This window comes from Staurois parvus, unplaced genomic scaffold, assembly GCF_062004578.1.
Source record: "Staurois parvus isolate SC_StPar_1 unplaced genomic scaffold, SC_StPar_1.0 ptg002070l, whole genome shotgun sequence".
NCBI lineage: Eukaryota > Metazoa > Chordata > Amphibia > Anura > Ranidae > Staurois > Staurois parvus.
The window spans coordinates 247,783-268,731 of record NW_028319866.1 but is presented as its reverse complement, the minus strand read 5'-3'; the positions used below and the strand labels follow the sequence as shown (position 1 = coordinate 268,731).

Genomic DNA, 20,949 nt, shown 5'->3' with positions numbered 1-20,949 from the left:
GAGATCACATGACCTTTAATTTCTTCCAATCGGCCAATCAAGCCTCTCCTCACAGTGATGGGCCAGGAGTAGGCTGTATCAGAGGGGATGTGACAATTCATTCTGAGATTTGCATAGTAGAGTACCCCAGGTTCAGGGCCCCAGGGGCCTTGGTGGACATCTCAGCATTTGGTTCTGCATCTTAGACTGGGGAGGAGCATAGTGCCATTATAACACTGACAGGTGACAGTTACTTCGGGATTGACAGTTCTGTAACCTCAACAGGAAGTAGGAAAATATTCATTATCAGGAAGTATAGAGATAGGAGAAGATTCATTCCAGAGAAGCCAGACAGGACAGGGTGATAGACCTCCGTGTTGTGTGTACAGTCCTGTGCTAGGCAAAGACACCTTCACGTCTTTAGGGCCCAAACTGTGTGGCCTGCATGGCGGCAGAAAGCCAGTGTAGCATGTGGACAGGGCAGCCAGTGACCAAAAGGAGCCACACGTGGTGCTTACCTCCTCGGTTCCAGAGCCAAAGATCAAGAGGTCGAAGGGTATGGCGGCCACCATGTCGATGAGGAACCAGCCTTTGAAGTAATGGATGGCGATTTTGCCTGGGTGGCTGACCACTTCTTCGTTGGAGTTGACGTAGGTGGTGCGGAAGTTAATGAGGATGTCGATGATGAACATGATGTCCACGATAAGGTCCACCACGCTCAGTGGGTTGCAGGAATAGCTGCAGTTTTCATTGGATGACTCTTCCTGGTCGTTCAGAAGGAAGGCAGCCGAGTAAGGGGTGAAGATGGCCGTGTAGATGACCAGCAGGAGGATCAGCCAGTCCCAGACGGCTTTAAAGGGACTGTAGTGGAGGATGGTCCATTTATGGATACGAGGAGCTTGCAGTTTGTATTCGGGAAGGACGTCTGCTCCCAGTGACAGGACCTGCAGGAGAAGAAGGAGGCAGATTGTTAGCGTCACGTACTGGTGGAGCTAGATATGAAACACTTTGTCCACGTGAAGGATAAACCACAACACCCTTCACGTGGCAAATGATTTCGCTTCTTAGTACAAAGCTGATTGGACACAACTGTGTTATGATGTCATCTGTACATAAAGTGACAGAAGTAGTAAGGTTCCAAAACCGACCATTTCATCCCAACGCTATGCTGCCATCTGTTCAGGCCTTGGATTATAGGAGACCAAACCCAGCTCCCCACCCAATGGCGTCAACTGGTGACGTAGGGCAACTGTGTCAACCACAAGGCCTGCAGGCCATCTTATTTGGCCCTTGCACCTCTCCTGCAGCTGCGGCACCCCCCTTGTCAGAGAGAAGGACGTAACTCCTCCTACAGATCCTGTGCCTCTCTGTGCACCCGCAGCACCCCCTCATCTCCAACTCCCATGGCCTCAGCATTCGGAAGCCTCCAGCCCTCCTCTGGTCCTCCTTGAGACCCTGCACTTTCCACTTCCCAGCTATGCCCTCAGCCTCTTCCCAACAGCGGCACAAGGTAAGGGGGGGGCACTGTGATGGAAGGGAAGGTGGAGGAGCTCTTGAATTCTGATGGTGGGAGAGGTATTGACATCTAACGGGTGGGGTGCTCTGGACAACTAGTCTTGCAGATACAACCAGCCCCATAGAGCTCTGGACATCTAGTCTTGCAGATACAACCAGCCCCATAGAGCTCTGGACATCTAGTCTTGCAGATACAACCAGCCCCATAGAGCTCTGGACATCTAGTCTTGCAGATACAACCAGCCCCATAGAGCTCTGGACATCTAGTCTCGCAGATACAGCCAGCCCCATAGAGCTCTGGACATCTAGTCTCGCAGATACAACCAGCCCCATAGAGCTCTGGACATCTAGTCTCGCAGATACAACCAGCCCCATAGAGCTCTGGACATCTAGTCTCGCAGATACAACCAGCCCCATAGAGCTCTGGACATCTAGTCTCGCAGATACAACCAGCCCCATAGAGCTCTGGACATCTAGTCTCGCAGATACAACCAGCCCCATAGAGCTCTGGACATCTAGTCTCGCAGATACAACCAGCCCCATAGAGCTCTGGACATCTAGTCTCGCAGATACAACCAGCCCCATAGAGCTCTGGACATCTAGTCTCGCAGATACAGCCAGCCCCATAGAGCTCTGGACATCTAGTCTCGCAGATACAACCAGCCCCATAGAGCTCTGGACATCTAGTCTCGCAGATACAACCAGCCCCATAGAGCTCTGGACATCTAGTCTCGCAGATACAACCAGCCCCATAGAGCTCTGGACATCTAGTCTCGCAGATACAACCAGCCCCATAGAGCTCTGGACATCTAGTCTCGCAGATACAACCAGCCCCATAGAGCTCTGGACATCTAGTCTCGCAGATACAACCAGCCCCATAGAGCTCTGGACATCTAGTCTCGCAGATACAACCAGCCCCATAGAGCTCTGGACATCTAGTCTCGCAGATACAACCAGCCCCATAGAGCTCTGGACATCTAGTCTCGCAGATACAGCCAGCCCCATAGAGCTCTGGACATCTAGTCTCGCAGATACAGCCAGCCCCATAGAGCTCTGGACATCTAGTCTCGCAGATACAACCAGCCCCATAGAGCTCTGGACATCTAGTCTCGCAGATACAACCAGCCCCATAGAGCTCTGGACATCTAGTCTCGCAGATACAGCCAGCCCCATAGAGCTCTGGACATCTAGTCTCGCAGATACAACCAGCCCCATAGAGCTCTGGACATCTAGTCTCGCAGATACAACCAGCCCCATAGAGCTCTGGACATCTAGTCTCGCAGATACAACCAGCCCCATAGAGCTCTGGACATCTAGTCTCGCAGATACAACCAGCCCCATAGAGCTCTGGACATCTAGTCTCGCAGATACAACCAGCCCCATAGAGCTCTGGACATCTAGTCTCGCAGATACAACCAGCCCTTGAGGGCAACCATAATGCTGATGCAGCGATGACGTTGAGTTTGACACCCCTGATGTCAGGTAATGAATGAGGAGGGAGGTGCCTAGGTGGGAGGAGGAAGAGAGCTCACAGTGGGAGCCATCAATGCAGAGAAGTGCACCAAGGACCACGGCACCAATTGTGTAGCTCCTACAGACCTCTGGTGATTGGTACCCGATACAAAGCTGAAGCTGTAACGAACAATATCTAGGAAGTAGAGATGAACAAACTTCTAAAGGTTTATCCATTTTGGTTGGAAACAACTTTTAAAACATTTGTAAACCTCAAAAAGTTGTAATTTGCAAAAAAAAAAATGTGTACTACAGACAGTACTGGGACAGGGTTGGCCAGTGGCCAGGGCAAGGATCCGGAATTGTACCCCCTTCCCCCATTGTCAATACAGTACATGCCATAGAAAGAGTGTGCTACCCTGCATCTGTTCTTTGCCCCCTTGCTTCTCTGCACCCAGGGCAGCTGCCCCTCTTGCCCACCCCTTGTTCCAGCCCTGACTACAGAGCAGAAATATGGTTCAAAGTCCTGCCTGTGAAGGTTCTCCATAATCCAGGTCATGGTCATGCTAGCCAGGGGCGGAATGACAACTCATGGGACCCCCGGGCAATAGGGGATCATGGGGCCCCTGTGTCCTCGCCCACACCCAAAAAAGCCTATGAAAAAGCCAATGAAAGGTACCAGGGTCATCTCATGGGGCCCCCTACTGACCCCGGGCCCTCGGGCAGTGCCCGAGTGCTCGAATGGTCAGTCCACCCCTGATACCAGCAGTAGTTACATTGAACTGGACCTGTTCGAACATTTTTAGGACGTTCCATAGCTTCTCCAAGCTGCTTCTCCAGTCCTGGTCAATATTGGGAAGATACTCCAACATTTATATCCACGTGGGCAGCACCAGCATCAACCTAATCACCAACGAACGTGTCAAGGCAGATGGTTCACAAGAGGCACGAAACAGTCCATCTACGTCAAAGTGGAAAAACCATCACTGAACGGGGGAGTGGGGGCCTTCAGCACCATCTGTTTTCAACATATAATGTGGTTTTATCATCTCTACAGCGGCTGTCTGACAACACTTCACACACTTAGTCATTTGAATGGAAGGATTAACATCCACGGATGGGATTATGGAGCTATAACAGTGTGGTAACACAGCTTTCACACCTCCCATCCTGGACTTGGGCAATCAACATCTGCCTTGACACATCCCATGGTGATTGGATGAAGGATGTCTACAGTGGGGATCGAAAGTTTGGGCACCCCAGCTAAAAATGTGTATTAATGTGCATAAAGAAGCCAAGGAAAGATGGAAAAATCTCCAAAAGGCATCAAATTACAGATTAGACATTCTTATAATCTGTCAACAAAAGTTAGATTTTATTTCCATCATTTACACTTTCAAAATAACAGAAAACAAAAAAATGGCGTCTGCAAAAGTTTGGGCCCCCTGCAGAATTTATAGCATGCACTGCCCCCTTTGCCAAGCTGAGACCTGCCAGTGTCATGGATTGTTCTCAATCATCGTCTGGGAAGACCAGGTGATGTCAATCTCAAAGGTTTTAAATGCCCCGACTCATCTGACCTTGCCCCAACAATCAGCACCATGGGTTCTTCTAAGCAGTGGTCTAGAAAACTGAAACTGAAAATAGTTGACGCTCACAAAGCTGGAGAAGGCTATAAGAAGATAGCAAAGCGTTTTCAGATGTCAATATCCTCTGTTCGGAATGTCATTAAGAAATGGCAGTCATCAGGAACAGTGGAAGTTAAAGCAAGATCTGGAAGACCAAGAAAAATATCAGACAGAACAGCTCGCAGGACTGTGAGAAAAACAATTCAAAACCCACGTTTGACTGCACGATCCCTCCAGAAAGATCTGGCAGACACTGGAGTTGTGGTCACTATTCCACTATAAAGAGATACTTGTACAAATATGGTCTTCATGGAAGAGTCATCAGAAGAAAACCTCTTCTACGTCCTCACCACAAAAATCATCGTTTGAACTTTGCAAATGAACATATAGACAAGCCTGATGCATTTTGGAAACAAGTTCTGTGGACCGATGAGGTTAAAATTGAACTTTTTGGCTGGAATGAGCAAAGGTACGTTTGGAGAAGAAGGGGCACAGAATTGAATGAAAAGAACCTCTGTCCAACTGTGAAGCATGGGGTTGGATCAATCATGCTTTGGGGTTGTGTTGCAGCCAGTGGCACGGGGAACATCTCACGAGTAGAAGGAAAAATGGATTCAATAAAATCTCAGCAAATTTTGGATGGTAACTTGATGCCATCTGTGAAAAAGCTGAAGTTAAAGAGAGGATGGCTTCTACAAATGGATAATGATCCTAAACACACCTCGAAATCCACGGGGGATTACATCAAGAGGCGTAAACGGAAGGTTTTGCCATGGCCTTCACAATCTCCTGACCTCAACATCATTGAAAATCTATGGATAGACCTTAAAAGAGCCGTGCGTGACAGACAGCCCAGAAATCTCAAAGAACTGGAAGACTTTTGTAAGGAAGAATGGGCAAAGATACCTCAAACAAGAATTGAAAGACTCTTGGCTGGCTACAAAAAGCGTTTACAAGCCGTGATACTTGCCAAAGGGGGCCGTACAAGATATTAACTCTGCAGGGGGCCCAAACTTTTGCAGACGCCATTTTTTTGTTTTCTGTTATTTTGAAAGTGTAAATGATGGAAAAAAAATCTAACTTTTGTTGACATATTATAAGAATGTCTAATCTAAAATTTGATGCCTTTTGGAGATTTTTCCATCTTTCCTTGGCTTCTTTATGCACATTAATACACATTTTTAGCTGGGGTGCCCAAACTTTCCATCCCCACTGTATGTAGATATAAATCTTGGGGAGTCTACGTGGCACTCATTAGAACAGAAGTGTCCAGCTGAATGTGACCCAAGTGATACCAAATTGTGCAGAATGGTTTGGGAGGCTCCTGGACCAGAAAATTGCCTGAGACACTTCCTTCAAAAATCCTACTGGGGCCACCAGGATGGAAGGGGGGAGATTTGGTGGGACTGGCAGTCATGGTACAGCAGATATAAGACAAAGGCTGGGACGTCCTTTGGAACATTTTTTGGTCACTTTCTCCAGAAGGGAATTGGAAGGGCCACAATATCATTGAAGTTCCAATTTGCTTCGGAACACCCAAATTCATGAGTCTGAATTTCACACAATGAACTGACACAAGTAAGTACTACAGATGGTGACACTACAAAAGTCATTGGTCAGCCACGGAGCCACCAATCACTGGAGACGTCTGGGACATGGACAGGGGCGGACTGAGGACATGAACTCAGGCACTGCCCGAGGGCCCGGGGTCGGTAGGGGGCCCCATGAGATTCCCCTAGTATCTTTTTCATAGGCTTTTTTGAGTTTGGGCAAGGACACAGGGGCCCCATGATCCCCTATTGCCCAAGGGCCCCATGAGTTGTCAGTCCTCCCCTGGGCATGGACTTGTCATTGACTGCAGATTAGGTGTTCATAGTAGCAAAAATTGTAAGGAGAGCTTCCATAAAACCGCTTGTGTGACCCGGACCTAGAGAACCCTGGCAGGGGAGACAGAAGGGGGTTGTAGGAGTGCAGTTTGTGAAGTGTGTTGTCACTCTCCTAGCACTGTGCTGCCATATTCCATAGCAGGATCAGCGGAGTGTGTGCACTCTACAGTGCCAATACATTGCTCTACAACTCCTCTACATTGCTCTACAACCCCTCTACAATGCTCTACAACTCCTCTACATTGCTCTACAACCCCTCTACAATGCTCTACAACGCTCTACAACCCCTCTACAATGCTCTACAACTCCTCTACAGTGCCAATACATTGCTCTACAACTCCTCTACAGTGCCAATACATTGCTCTACAACTCCTCTACAACCCCTCTACAATGCTCTACAACTCCTCTACAATGCTCTACAACCCCTCTACATTGCTCTACAACCCCTCTACATTGCTCTACAACTCCTCTACAGTGCCAATACATTGCTCTACAACTCCTCTACATTGCTCTACAACTCCTCTACAATGCTCTACAACTCCTCTACAATGCTCTACAACCCCTCTACAATGTTCTACAATCCCTCTACATTGCTCTACAACTCCTCTACAATGCTCTACAACTCCTCTACATTGCTCTACAACCCCTCTACAACTCCTCTACAATGCTCTACAACTCCTCTACAATGCTCTACAACTCCTTTACAATGTTCTACAACCCCTCTACAATGTTCTACAACTCCTCTACAATGCTCTACAACCCCTCTACAATGCTTTACAACCCCTCTACAATGCTCTACAACCCCTCTACAATGCTCTACAACCCCTCTACAACCCCTCTACAATGCTCTACAACCCCTCTACAACTCCTCTACAATGCTCTACAACCCCTCTACAACCCCTCTACAATGCTTTACAACCCCTCTACAATGTTCTACAACCCCTCTACAACTCCTCTACAATGCTCTAAAACTCCTCTACAATGCTCTACAACTCCTCTACAATGCTCTACAACCCCTCTACAATGTTCTACAACTCCTCTACAATGCTCTACAACCCCTCTACAATGCTCTACAACCCCTCTACATTGCTCTACAACTCCTCTACAGTGCCAATACATTGCTCTACAACTCCTCTACATTGCTCTACAACCCCTCTACAACTCCTCTGCAATGCTCTACAACTCCTCTGCAATGCTCTACAACTCCTCTACAATGCTCTACAACTCCTCTACAATGCTCTACAACTCCTCTACAATGCTCTACAACTCCTCTACAATGCTCTACAACCCCTCTACAATGCTCTACAACTCCTCTACAATGCTCTACAACCCCTCTACAATGCTCTACAACCCCTCTACAATGCTCTACAACCCCTTTACAATGCTCTACAACCCCTCTACAACTCCTCTACAATGCTCTACAACCTCTCTACAATGTTCTACAACTCCTCTACATTGCTCTACAACTCCTCTACAATGCTCTACAACTCCTCTACAATGCTCTACAACCCCTCTACAATGTTCTACAACTCCTCTACAATGTTCTACAACTCCTCTACAATGCTCTACAACCCCTCTACAATGTTCTACAACTCCTCTACAATGCTCTACAACTCCTCTACATTGTTCTACAACCCCTCTACAATGTTCTACAACTCCTCTACAATGTTCTACAACCCCTCTACAATGCTCTACAACTCCTCTACAATGCTCTACAACTCCTCTACAACTCCTCTACAATGCTCTACAACTCCTCTACAATGTTCTACAACTCCTCTACAATGCTCTACAACCCCTCTACAATGTTCTAAAACTCCTCTACAATGCTCTACAACTCCTCTACAATGATCTACAACCCCTCTACAATGTTCTACAACTCCTCTACAATGCTCTACAACTCCTCTACAATGATCTACAACCCCTCTACAACGCCTGTGATGGGAGTTGGTGGGGGTCCATGTAGATAGACTCCCCCAGAGTGGGGTATACTGTCCCTGTGGAGGTACTCCGGACTGGAGACAATTCTTCCTCCTCACTATAGAGGGTTAATGCGGTTTATGACCATCCAGAGATCGCTCGGCGCTCACGTTGTGGGATTTTATTTCTTTGTCTTCCAGCAGTAATGGGGAACGTTCTCCGCGCCGCGCTCCTCCGCTTTATTTATCGTTTCATTACTTCTCGCACACAAGCTCCCTCCCACCTTGTATGAGGCTTCCCGCCATCACTGCGCTCCACCACCTGCCCCAACCTGGCTGACAAGACGCAGCGAGGAAGAAATGTGACGAGGGAGAAGGAGCCGCCGACTCTACAATTCACATTGTGTGCAGCACAGCTTCTTAAAGGGACAGTCCACCTAAAAGTGGACTAAATATTCTGTTCTCCTAGAATATTGGAATGCTGGCACAGAGATGATGTCAACTATCAGAGGGTTCACCTCTCCAGCATTCACCAAACACTATAGGAGTGTTTCATTGTTTGTGGTTATGTTTGTAGGAGTGTTGCATTGTTTGTGGTTATGTTTGTAGGAGTGTTTCATTGTTTGTGGTTATATATGTAGGAGTGTTGCATTGTTTGTGGTTATATATGTAGGAGTGTTTCATTGTTTGCGGTTATGTTTGTAGGAGTGTTTCATTGTTTGCGGTTATATATGTAGGAGTGTTGCATTGTTTGCAGTTATATATGTAGGAGTGTTGCATTGTTTGTGGTTATATATATATATGTAGGAGTGTTGCATTGTTTGTGGTTATATATGTAGGAGTGTTTCATTGTTTGCGGTTATGTTTGTAGGAGTGTTTCATTGTTTGCGGTTATATATGTAGGAGTGTTTCATTGTTTGTGGTTATATATGTAGGAGTATTTCATTGTTTGTGGTTATGTTTGTAGGAGTGTTGCATTGTTTGCGGTTATATATGTAGGAGTGTTTCATTGTTTGCGGTTATGTTTGTAGGAGCGTTGCATTGTTTGCGGTTATATATGTAGGAGTGTTTCATTGTTTGCGGTTATGTTTGTAGGAGTGTTGCATTGTTTGCGGTTATATATGTAGGAGTGTTGCATTGTTTGCGGTTATGTTTGTAGGAGTGTTGCATTGTTTGCGGTTATATATGTAGGAGTGTTTCATTGTTTGTGGTTATATTTGTAGGAGTGTTTTATTGTTTGTGGTTATATTTGTAGAAGTGTTGCATGGTTTGTGGCTATCTATGTAGGAGTGTTGCATTGTTTGTGGTTATATATGTAGGAGTGTCTCATTGTTTGCGGTTATGTTTGTAGGAGTGTTTCATTGTTTGCGGTTATATTTGTAGGAGTGTTTCATTGTTTGCGGTTATATATGTAGGAGTGTTTCATTGTTTGCGGTTATATATGTAGGAGTGTTTCATTGTTTGCGGTTATATATGTAGGAGTGTCTCATTGTTTGCGGTTATATATGTAGGAGTGTTTCATTGTTTGCGGTTATATATGTAGGAGTGTTTCATTGTTTGCGGTTATATATGTAGGAGTGTCTCATTGTTTGTGGCTATCTATGTAGGAGTGTCTCATTGTTTGCAGTTATATTTGTAGGAGTGTTGCATTGTTTGCGGTTATATTTGTAGAAGTGTTGCATTGTTTGTGGTTATGTTTGTAGGAGTGTTGCATTGTTTGCGGTTATATTTGTAGGAGTGTTGCATTGTTTGCGGTTATATTTGTAGGAGTGTTTCATTGTTTGCGGTTATATTTGTAGAAGTGTTGCATTGTTTGCGGTTATATTTGTAGGAGTGTTTCATTGTTTGCGGTTATATTTGTAGAAGTGTTGCATTGTTTGCGGTTATATTTGTAGGAGTGTTGCATTGTTTGCGGTTATATTTGTAGAAGTGTTGCATTGTTTGCGGTTATATTTGTAGGAGTGTTTCATTGTTTGTGGTTATGTTTGTAGGAGTGTTGCATTGTTTGCGGTTATATTTGTAGGAGTGTTTCATTGTTTGTGGTTATATTTGTAGAAGTGTTGCATTGTTTTCGGTTATATTTGTAGGAGTGTTACATTGTTTGCAATTATATTTGTAGAAGTGTTTCATTGTTTGTGGTTATATTTGTAGAAGTGTTTCATTGTTTGTGGTTATATTTGTAGAAGTGTTTCATTGTTTGTGGTTATATATATATATGTAGGAGTGTTTCATTGTTTGTGGTTATATTTGTAGGAGTGTTTCATTGTTTGTGGTTATGTTTGTAACATTGGGAATGGTTCCAGGTGGGAACGTTGGGAATGCTTTCAGGTGTCAAGGATAATGCTTCCAGCAGCAGAATTTGGAGTCACTTTTGTGATCCCAATGATGCATGCAGCACAGAACAAAGTGAAGACGCAGGACTGTCTGGGGACTCCCAAAAAATGTCCCCAGCCACCCGCCACGTGCCTGCGCTGCCTCTGGTGTATTAATACACTAAAATGAGTGGGGGGGGGGGGGGGACAGTGGGTACAGGGCTAAAAATAGATGTGTTGTGCTTATCTGGCCACTTTGGTGGCTCGCTCGGTGAATGGTGGCGTGGCGGCCATTGTAGTGCCGTGTCATTGTACCAACCAACAATGTTATCTGTCTGCGCACACAGGACGCGCACCCCGCCACCTGCGCCATTTCTGAAAGAAGAGCGTGTCCTCACGTGGAACCGTCACCTTCTGAACATTCATTCATACAAACTGTCTGTGCTCACACATTCCGTTGATATGACTGGACCTTCTATGCCGAGGGTCAGGCATTCGTCAATCATGGCCATGTGACAGACTGTGACCCCCTGCAGGACCTCAGACCTCAGAGGCAGCAAAAGGCATTGCAGAGAAGGGAGACCTGGGAGGACTTCACCTGCTCTGTCAGGTGCCGCTGCACCACTGTGCTCTGCTTAAAACACGTTTGACCCCTGCACTCTGTATTACACGCTACTGACTCCTGCACTCTGTACATTACACGCTACAGACCCTGCACACTGTACTACACGCTACAGACCCCTGCACTCTGTACTACACGCTACAGACCCCTGCACTCTGTATTACACGCTTCTGACCTCTGCACTCTGTATTACACGCTTCTGACCTCTGCACTCTGTATTACACGCTACTGACCCCTGCACTCTGTACTACACACTACTGTCCTCTGCACTCTGTATTACACACTACTGACCCCTGCACTCTGTATTACACACTACAGACCCCTGCACTCTGTATTACACACTACAGACCCCTGCACTCTGTATTACACACTACAGACCCCTGCACTCTGTATTACACACTATTGACCCCTGCACTCTGTATTACACACTACTGACCCTGCACACTGTACTACACACTACAGACCCCTGCACTCTGTATAATACACTACTGACCCCTGCACTCTGTATTACACACTACAGACCCCTGCACTCTGTATTACACACTACTGACCCCTGCACTCTGTATTACACACTACTGACCCCTGCACTCTGTATAATACACTACTGACTCCTGCACTCTGACCCCTGCACTCTGTATTACACACTACTGACCCCTGCACTCTGTACTACACACTACTGACCCCTGCACTCTGTATTACACACTACAGACCCCTGCACTCTGTATTACACACTACTGACCCCTGCACTCTGTATAATACACTACTGACCCCTGCACTCTGTACTACACACTACAGACCCCTGCACTCTGTATTACACACTACTGACTCCTGCACTCTGTATTACACACTACTGACTCCTGCACTCTGTATTACACACTACAGACCCCTGCACTCTGTACTACACACTACAGACCCCTGCACTCTGTATTACACACTACTGACCCCTGCACTCTGTATAATACACTACTGACCCCTGCACTCTGTATTACACACTACTGACCCCTGCACTCTGTACTACACACTACAGACCCCTGCACTCTGTATAATACACTACTGACCCCTGCACTCTGTATTACACACTACTGACCCCTGCACTCTGTACTACACACTACAGACCCCTGCACTCTGTATAATACACTACTGACCCCTGCACTCTGTATTACACACTACTGACCCCTGCACTCTATTATTACTACTGCACTGTATTACAAACTCCTGAGTCTGACCCTGCACTATGGGTTACACACTTCTGCATTATATACTACTAACCCCTGCACTCTGCCTTTCTTACTCCTCTGCCTCCCTCCTGCCCTCTATATTACACTACTGAGCCCTGTATACAGTGTTACTAATGACCCCTGCGCCTTATGTTACATACGACTGACCCCAGGAGTGTGCGCTACTCACTACTGACCTCCAAAATCTGTGCTGCAAACTACCAACCCCTGAACTCTATGTTACTTACTACTGACCTCTGCGCTGTGCTAACCCCTGTGCTCTGCGTTACTACAGATCCCTGCACTCTTCATTACATAACACTGACCCCTGCACTCTGTACTAGGTACTACTGTCCTCTGAACTCTGCATTACTTACTACTGACACCTGCACTCTGCGTCACGTACTACTGACCCCTGCACTCTTCATTACATAACACTGACCCCTGCACTCTGTACTAGGTACTACTGTCCTCTGAACTCTGCATTACTTACTACTGACCCCTGCACTCTGCGTCACGTACTACTGACCCCTGCACTCTGCGTCACGTACTACTGACCCCTGCACTCTGCGTCACGTACTACTGACCCCTGCACTCTTCATTACATAACACTGACCCCTGCACTCTGTACTAGGTACTACTGTCCTCTGAACTCTGCATTACTTACTACTGATCCATGCACTCTGTGTCATGTACTACTGACCCCTGCACTCCGTGTCATGTACTACTGACCCCTGCACTCTGTACTAGGTACTACTGTCCTCTGAACTCTGCATTACTTACTACTGACCCCTGCACTCCGTGTCACGTACTACTGACCCCTGCACTCTGTGTCACGTGCCACTGACCCCTGCACTCCGCGTCACGTGCCACTGACCCCTGCACTCCGCGTCACGTGCCACTGACCCCTGCACTCCGCGTCACGTGCCACTGACCCCTGCACTCCGCGTCACGTGCCACTGACCCCTGCACTCTATCTCACATACCACTGACCCCTGCACTGTGTCACGTACCACTGACCCCTGCACTCTGTGTCACGTACCACTGACCCCTGCACTCTCGTACTATTGGCCCCAGCACTCTGTGTCATGTACTACTGACCCCTGCACTCCGTGTCATGTACTACTGACCCCTGCACTCTGTAGTACCTACTAATGAGCTATGAACTCTGTGTCACATACCACTGACCCCTGCACTCTGTGTCACGTACCACTGACCCCTGCACTCTGTGTCACGTACTACTGACCCCTGCACTCTGTGTCACGTACTACTGACCCCTGCACTCTGTGTCACGTACTACTGACCCCTGCACTCCGTGTCACGTACTACTGACCCCTGCACTCTGTGTCATGTACTACTGACCCCTGCACTCTGCAGTACCTACTAATGAGCTATGAACTCTGTGTCACATACCACTGACCCCTGCACTCTGTGTCACGTACCACTGACCCCTGCACTCTGTGTCACGTACTACTGACCCCTGCACTCTGTGTCACGTACTACTGACCCCTGCACTCTGTGTCACGTACTACTGACCCCTGCACTCTGTGTCACGTACTACTGACCCCTGCACTCTGTGTCATGTACTACTGACCCCTGCACTCTGCAGTACCTAATAATGAGCTATGAACTCTGTTACATACCACTGACCCCTGCACCCCAACCTTCATTACATTTTATTGGGGCCTTGGCAGGCTGTCCGCACCCTGGTGATTTCTCATCTCCTCCACCTCTGCTGGGTCGTCTATCGGGCAGGAGGGAGGAGGAGAGGGAGGAGTAGGATGAGGATGAGGAGTAGGAGGAGGATGGATACCGAGATCTGCACATCACAGAGCCGGAACATCGGCCCCGACATGGCATCTCCTCTCATCTCCCCTCCAGAGGATCCAACTCCATCCCCCGCTCCACCGCCAGAGATCGATCGAATCTCAGACATCAATCCGGAACAAAGTACTGAGGAGACGTGACCGAGATCTGCACCCAACCCCAATACCAACCCCCTCCGGGGCCCACCCAGTGCCAGCAACACCACCCACATATACAGAATGAGGACAGATACCGAGAATGACACCCGGCATCCAGGACAGGAGAAGTGGGACTGTGCAGAGTCCATACATACAGAATGGGGACAGATACCGAGACCAAACCAGACCAGGACTAATGTTTGACCTGGAGAACCTCAACCAATATCTGACCTAGTGGACACCGACTAATATCTGATCTGACAGATGTCAACCAATATCGGATATGGCAGACTCTGACTAACGTCTGACCTGGAGGACCTCAATCAATATCTGACCTGGAGGACCCCAACTAACATCTGACCTGGCGAATCTCAACTAATCTGTGATCTGGTGGACCCTGGCCAATGTCTGACCTGCTGGACCCTGGTCAATGTCTGACCTGGTGGACCCTGGCCAATGTCTGACCTGGTGGACCCTGGTCAATGTCTGACCTGGTGGACCCTGGCCAATGTCTGACCTGGTGGACCCTGGTCAATGTCTGATCTGGTGGACCCTTGTCAATGTCTAATCTGGTGGATCCTGGCCAATGCTTGATCTGGTGGACCCTGGCCAATGTCTGATATGGTGAACCCTGGCCAATGTCTGATCTGGTGGACCCTGGCCAATGTCTGATCTGGTGGACCCTGGTCAATGTCTGATCTGGTGGACCCTGGTCAATGTCTGATCTGGTGGATCCTGGCCAATGCCTGATCTGGTGGATCCTGGTCAATGCCTGATCTGGTGGATCCTGGTCAATGCCTGATCTGGTGGACCCTGGTCAATGTCTGATCTGGTGGACCCTGGTCAATGTCTGATCTGGTGGACCCTGGTCAATGCCTGATCTGGTGGACCCTGGCCAATGCCTGATCTGGTGGACCCTGGCCAATGCCTGATCTGGTGGACCCTGGTCAATGTTTGATCTGGTGGACCCTGGTCAATGTCTGATCTGGTGGACCCTGGTCAATGTCTGATCTGGTGGACCCTGGTCAATGCCTGATCTGGTGGACCCTGGCCAATGCCTGATCTGGTGGACCCTGGCCAATGCCTGATCTGGTGGACCCTGGTCAATGTCTGATCTGGTGGACCCTGGTCAATGTCTGATCTGGTGGATCCTGGCCAATGCCTGATCTGGTGGATCCTGGTCAATGCCTGATCTGGTGGACCCTGGCCAATGCCTGATCTGGTGGACCCTGGCCAATGCCTGATCTGGTGGACCCTGGCCAATGCCTGATCTGGTGGATCCTGGCCAATGCCTGATCTGGTGGACCCTGGCTGATATTTGACCCAGTGGACTCTGACCAACGTCAGACGTAGTCTGTGCTCTGGGAATAGAGGGAATCTATTGGCACTGCGATGGGCACAGAGCTCCGCCTCCCCACATGCTGTCAGTAATAATGAAGTGCTAATTATCAGAACATCTGTGAGCCGCCTCCTGCTCTCCGGGATCGGGAGATGTTCCCACATCAGGAATGGAGCTCCTAATGATGGCCGGGAGCCGGAGGATTCCTCAGGACAACCCAAACACAACGCCAGATTCTCTGACCGTCTGCTGGAGCCCCCAGGAGCAGAGAACGTGGACCCCCAGCCCAGGAGCAGAGAACGTGGACCCCCAGCCCAGGAGCAGAGAACGTGGACCCCCGGCTCAGGGGATCTGAGGTCATCCCACAGTGAGGACAACTCCATCGCAGCAAGAAGAAACAAAAAGGGGAGCTCCACCAGGAACTGACAATAGTGCTTGGTAGATGCTGAAGGGTTCCCACCATCCCTGCATTCGATTCACAGTTCCCAGATCTGTACCCCCGCTGTGCTCATTATGAGGGGTTCCCACCATCCCTGTGCCGAGTTCCCGGGTCTGTACCCCCACTGTGCCCATTATGAGGGGTTCCCACCATCCCTGTGCTGAGTTCCCGGGTCTGTACCCCCACTGTGCCCATTATGAGGGGTTCCCACCATCCCTGTGCTGAGTTCCCGGGTCTGTACACCCGCTGTGCCCATTATGAGGGGTTCCCACCATCCCTGTGCTGAGTGCCTGGGTCTCCTGGGGGATGGTTCTGGGTCAGAGATGGGGGATGGTTCTGGGTCAGAGATGGGGGATGGTTCTGGGTCAGAGATGGGGGATGGTTCTGGGTCAGAGATGGGGGAAGGTTCTGGGCCAGAGATGGGGGAAGGTTCTGGGCCAGAGATGGGGGATGGTTCTGGGCCAGACATGGGGGATGGTTCTGGGTCAGACATGGGGGATGGTTCTGGGTCAGACATGGGGGATGGTTCTGGGTCAGACATGGGGGAAGGTTCTGGGCCAGAGATGGGGGATGGTTCTGGGTCAGAGATGGGGGATGGTTCTGGGTCAGAGATGAGGGATGGTTCTTGGTCAGAGATGGGGGATGGTTCTGGGCCAGAGATGGGGGATGGTTCTGGGCCAGAGATAAGGAATGGTTCTGGGTCAGAGATGGGGGAAGGTTCTGGGCCAGAGATGGGGGATGGTTCTGGGTCAGAGATGGGGGATGGTTCTGGGTCAGAGATGGGGGATGGTTCTGGGTCAGAGATGGGGGATGGTTCTGGGCCAGAGATGGGGGATGGTTCTGGGCCAGAGATGAGGGATGGTTCTGGGCCAGAGATAGGGGATGGTTCTGGGTCAGAGATGGGGGATGGTTCTGGGCCAGAGATGGGGGATGGTTCTGGGCCAGAGATGGGGGATGGTTCTGGGCCAGAGATGAGGGATGGTTCTGGGCCAGAGATAGGGGATGGTTCTGGGTCAGAGATGGGGGATGGTTCTGGGTCAGAGATGGGGGATGTTTCTGGGCCAGAGATGAGGGATGGTTCTGGGTCAGAAATGGGGGATGGTTCTGGGCCAGAGATGGGGGTGGTTCTGGGCCAGAGATGGGGATGGTTCTGGGCCAGAGATGGGGGTGGTTCTGGGCCAGAGATGGGGATGGTTCTGGGCCAGAGATGGGGGATGGTTCTGGGCCAGAGATAGGGGATGGTTCTGGGCCAGAGATGGGGATGGTTCTGGGCCAGAGATGGGGGGTGGTTCTGGGCCAGAGATGGGGGTGGTTCTGGGCCAGAGATGGGGGATGGTTCTGGGCCAGAGATGGGGATGGTTCTGGGCCAGAGATGGGGGATTGTTCTGGGCCAGAGATGGGGATGGTTCTGGGCCAGAGATGGGGGATGGTTCTGGGCCAGAGATGGGGGATGGTTCTGGACCTGTCAGCGCAGTGGGAGGAGTCATGTAGAGGAGATGTTCTCACCGGTTGCACGGAGTCCTGCAGGCCCATGGATGATCCCCGGACAGCAGCGAGCGCGGCCCGATCACACAGGTCACACTGGGAGCGATCAGCACCTCCCGTACACAACAGCTGTGCCCTGCGTCCCAGGAGAGGCCGAGAGGCGGGTACAGAGACGGGAGGCGGGTACAGAGACGGGCACACAGGAGACACACAGAGGACACGCAGCATGAAGGGCACACAGAGACAATCCACCCTCGCCCAATCCCAACATTCACAGCCAGATCCTGATCCAGCCTCATACCTAGAGGCCGATGGAGGACCGCACCCCCGGCCTCCACACAACCAACTCTGACCTCCGTATGGGGAGAGCCTGGCGCTCAGGGCTATACAAGGGCCAAACCTGAGAGAGCCAGAGGCAGGAGAGGAGGCCAAGAGGACAGAGGATGAAGGACAGGGAGAGGAGAAGAAGCCAAGAGGACAGAGACAGGAGAGGAGGCTGAGAGGACAGAGGATGAGATGGAGGACAGGGAGAGGAAAGGAGGCTGAGAGGACAGAGACAGGAGAGGAGGCTGAGAGGATAGAGACTGGAGGAGGCCAAGAGGACAGAGAGAGGAGGCCAAGAGGACAGAGAGAGGAGAGGAGGCTGAGAGGACAGAGACAGGAGGAGGCCAAGAGGACAGAGACAGGAAAAGGAGGCCGAGAGGACAGAGACAGGAGAGGAGGCCGAGAGGACAGAGACAGGAGAGGAGGCCGAGTGAGCCGTGTTGTGGGGTCGGAGGCAGCAGCAATGAATAGGGAGGAGAGTCCTCTTCTAATGAAGTTGCTGCATGTAGCGGGAGGTCTGTACTGTGGAGGCCAGGCAGTGTAGAGGCCGCTCTGTTCTCTGCCTCCCCCTGTACAGAGGATGAAGAGACAATTACCTGAGATATAAATAATGCAGGAGGAGCGCGGATCCCGCCTGTCAGATACACATCCTGATCTATGAGTTCCAATAACTCCCCGTCACCCCTCCAGGGGAAATCTCCTCCCGGCCTCCTTCCCATCTCCAGCCTCTTTTATTGGCCCCACATAATATCATCTGTTTAACCAATTCATCGCCCAGAATGGCGCCATCGCCGACCGCGTCACAAACCGCGAAATCTGAATTCTGGAGAAATATCTCTGCACTCTCACGGCCTCCAATGTCTCTTTGCAGCCTCTCTCAGCCTCCAATGTCTCTCTGCACTCTCTCGGCCTCCAGTGTCTCTTTCAGCCCCTAATGTCTCTCTGCAGTCTCTCTCAGCCTCTAATGTCTCTCTCTGCAGAGGCAGACTGCAGAGAGAGACATTAGAGGCTGAGAGAGACTGCAGAGAGAGACAATAGAGGCTGAGAGAGACTGCAGAGAGACATTAGGGGCTGAAAGAGACACTGGAGGCCGAGAGAGACTGCAGAGAGACACTGGAGGCCGAGAGAGACTGCAGAGAGAGACATTAGAGGCCGAGACAGACTGCAGTCTCTCTCGGCCTCCAGTGTCTCTCTGCAGTCTCTATCGGCCTCTAACGTCTCTCTGCAGTCTCTCTCGGGCCTCTAATACCTCTCTGCAGTCTCTCTCGGCCTCCAGTGTCTCTCTGCAGTCTCTCTCAGCCTCTGTCCCTCTGCAGTCTCTCTCTCAGCCTCTAATGTCTCTCTGCAGTCTCTCTCAGCCTCTAATGTCTCTCTGCAGTCTCTCTCTCGGCCTCTAATGTCTCCCTGCAGTCTCTCTCGGCCTCTGTCTCTCCCTGCAGTCTCTCTCTCAGCCGCTAATGTCTCTCTGCAGTCTCTCTCAGCCTCTGTCTCTCTGCAGTCTCTCTCTCGGCCTCTAATGTCTCTCTGCAGTCTCTCTCAGCCTCTGTCTCTCTGCAGTCTCTCTCTCGGCCTCTAATGTCTCTCTGCAGTCTCTCTCGGCCTCTGTCTCTCCCTGCAGTCTCTCTCTCAGCCGCTAATGTCTCTCTGCAGTCTCTCTCAGCCTCTAATGTCTCTCTGCAGTCTCTCGGCCTCCAGTGTCTCTCTGCAGTCTCTCTCGGCCTCCAGTGTCTCTCTGCAGTCTCTCTCGGCCTCCAGTGTCTTTCTGCAGTCTCTCTCAGCCTCCAGTGTCTCTCTGCAGTCTCTAAGGTCTCTCTGCAGTCTCTCTCTCGGCCTCCAGTGTCTCTCTGCAGTCTCTCTCAGCCTCTAATGTCTCTCTCTGAAGTCTCTCTTGGCCTCTAACGTCTCTCTTCAGTCTCTCTCTCGGCCTCTAAGGTCTCTCTGCAGTCTCTCTCTCGGCCTCCAGTGTCTCTCTGCAGTCTCTCTCAGCCTCTAATGTCTCTCTGCAGTCTCTCTCGGCCTCCAGTGTCTCTCTGCAGTCTCTCTCAGCCTCCAGTGTCTCTCTGCAGTCTCTCTCAGCCTCTAATGTCTCTCTCTGAAGTCTCTCTCGGCCTCCAGTGTCTCTCTGCAGTCTCTCAGCCTCTAATGTCTCTCTCTGAAGTCTCTCTCGGCCTCCAGTGTCTCTCTGCAGTCTCTCTCAGCCTCCAGTGTCTCTCTGCAGTCTCTCTCAGCCTCTAATGTCTCTCTCTGCAGTCTGTCTCGGCCTCCAGTGTCTCTCTGCAGTCTGTCTCGGCCTCCAGTGTCTCTCTGCAGTCTCTCTCGGCCTCTAATGTCTCTCTGCAGTCTCTCTCGGCCTCTAATGTCTCTCTGCAGTCTCTCTTGGCCTCCAGTGTCTCTCTGCAGTCTCTCTCGGCCTCTAATGTCTCTCTGCAGTCTCTCTCGGCCTCTAATGTCTCTCTGCAGTCTCTCTTGGCCTCCAGTGTCTCTCTGCAGTCTCTCTCGGCCTCTAATGTCTCTCTGCAGTCTCTCTCAGCCTCCAGTGTCTCTCTGCAGTCTCTCTCAGCCTCCAGTGTCTCTCTGCAGTCTCTCTCGGCCTCTAATGTCTCTCTGCAGTCTCTCTCGGTCTCTAATGTCTCTCTGCAGTCTCTCTCGGCCTCCAGTGTCTCTCTGCCGTCTCTCTCGGCCTCTAATGTCTCTCTGCAGTCTCTCTCGGCCTCCAGTGTCTCTCTGCAGTCTGTCTCGGCCTCCAGTGTCTCTCTGCAGTCTCTCTCAGCCTCCAGTGTCTCTCTGCAGCCTCCTGTGGCCCGTGTCTCGGCGCTCTCTTTGCGTTCGCAGCTAACGAGCCTCAGAGCCATTGCGGAGGCCAATTAGAGG

General features: G+C 50.2%; 1 protein-coding gene across 1 annotated transcript in view; it reads right to left on the bottom strand.

Moving 5' to 3' along the window:
* LOC149432873 (voltage-gated inwardly rectifying potassium channel KCNH2-like) overlaps nucleotides 1–20,949 on the bottom strand; it is a gene marked incomplete at its 3' end in the record, with an annotated part of 209,168 nt that overhangs the window by 13,762 nt on the left and 174,457 nt on the right. The window contains exon 6 of the mRNA XM_089664849.1: nucleotides 498–923. Within this exon, the coding sequence (XP_089520975.1) occupies nucleotides 498–923 (426 nt within the window). The remainder of the gene's footprint in view (nucleotides 1–497; nucleotides 924–20,949) is intronic.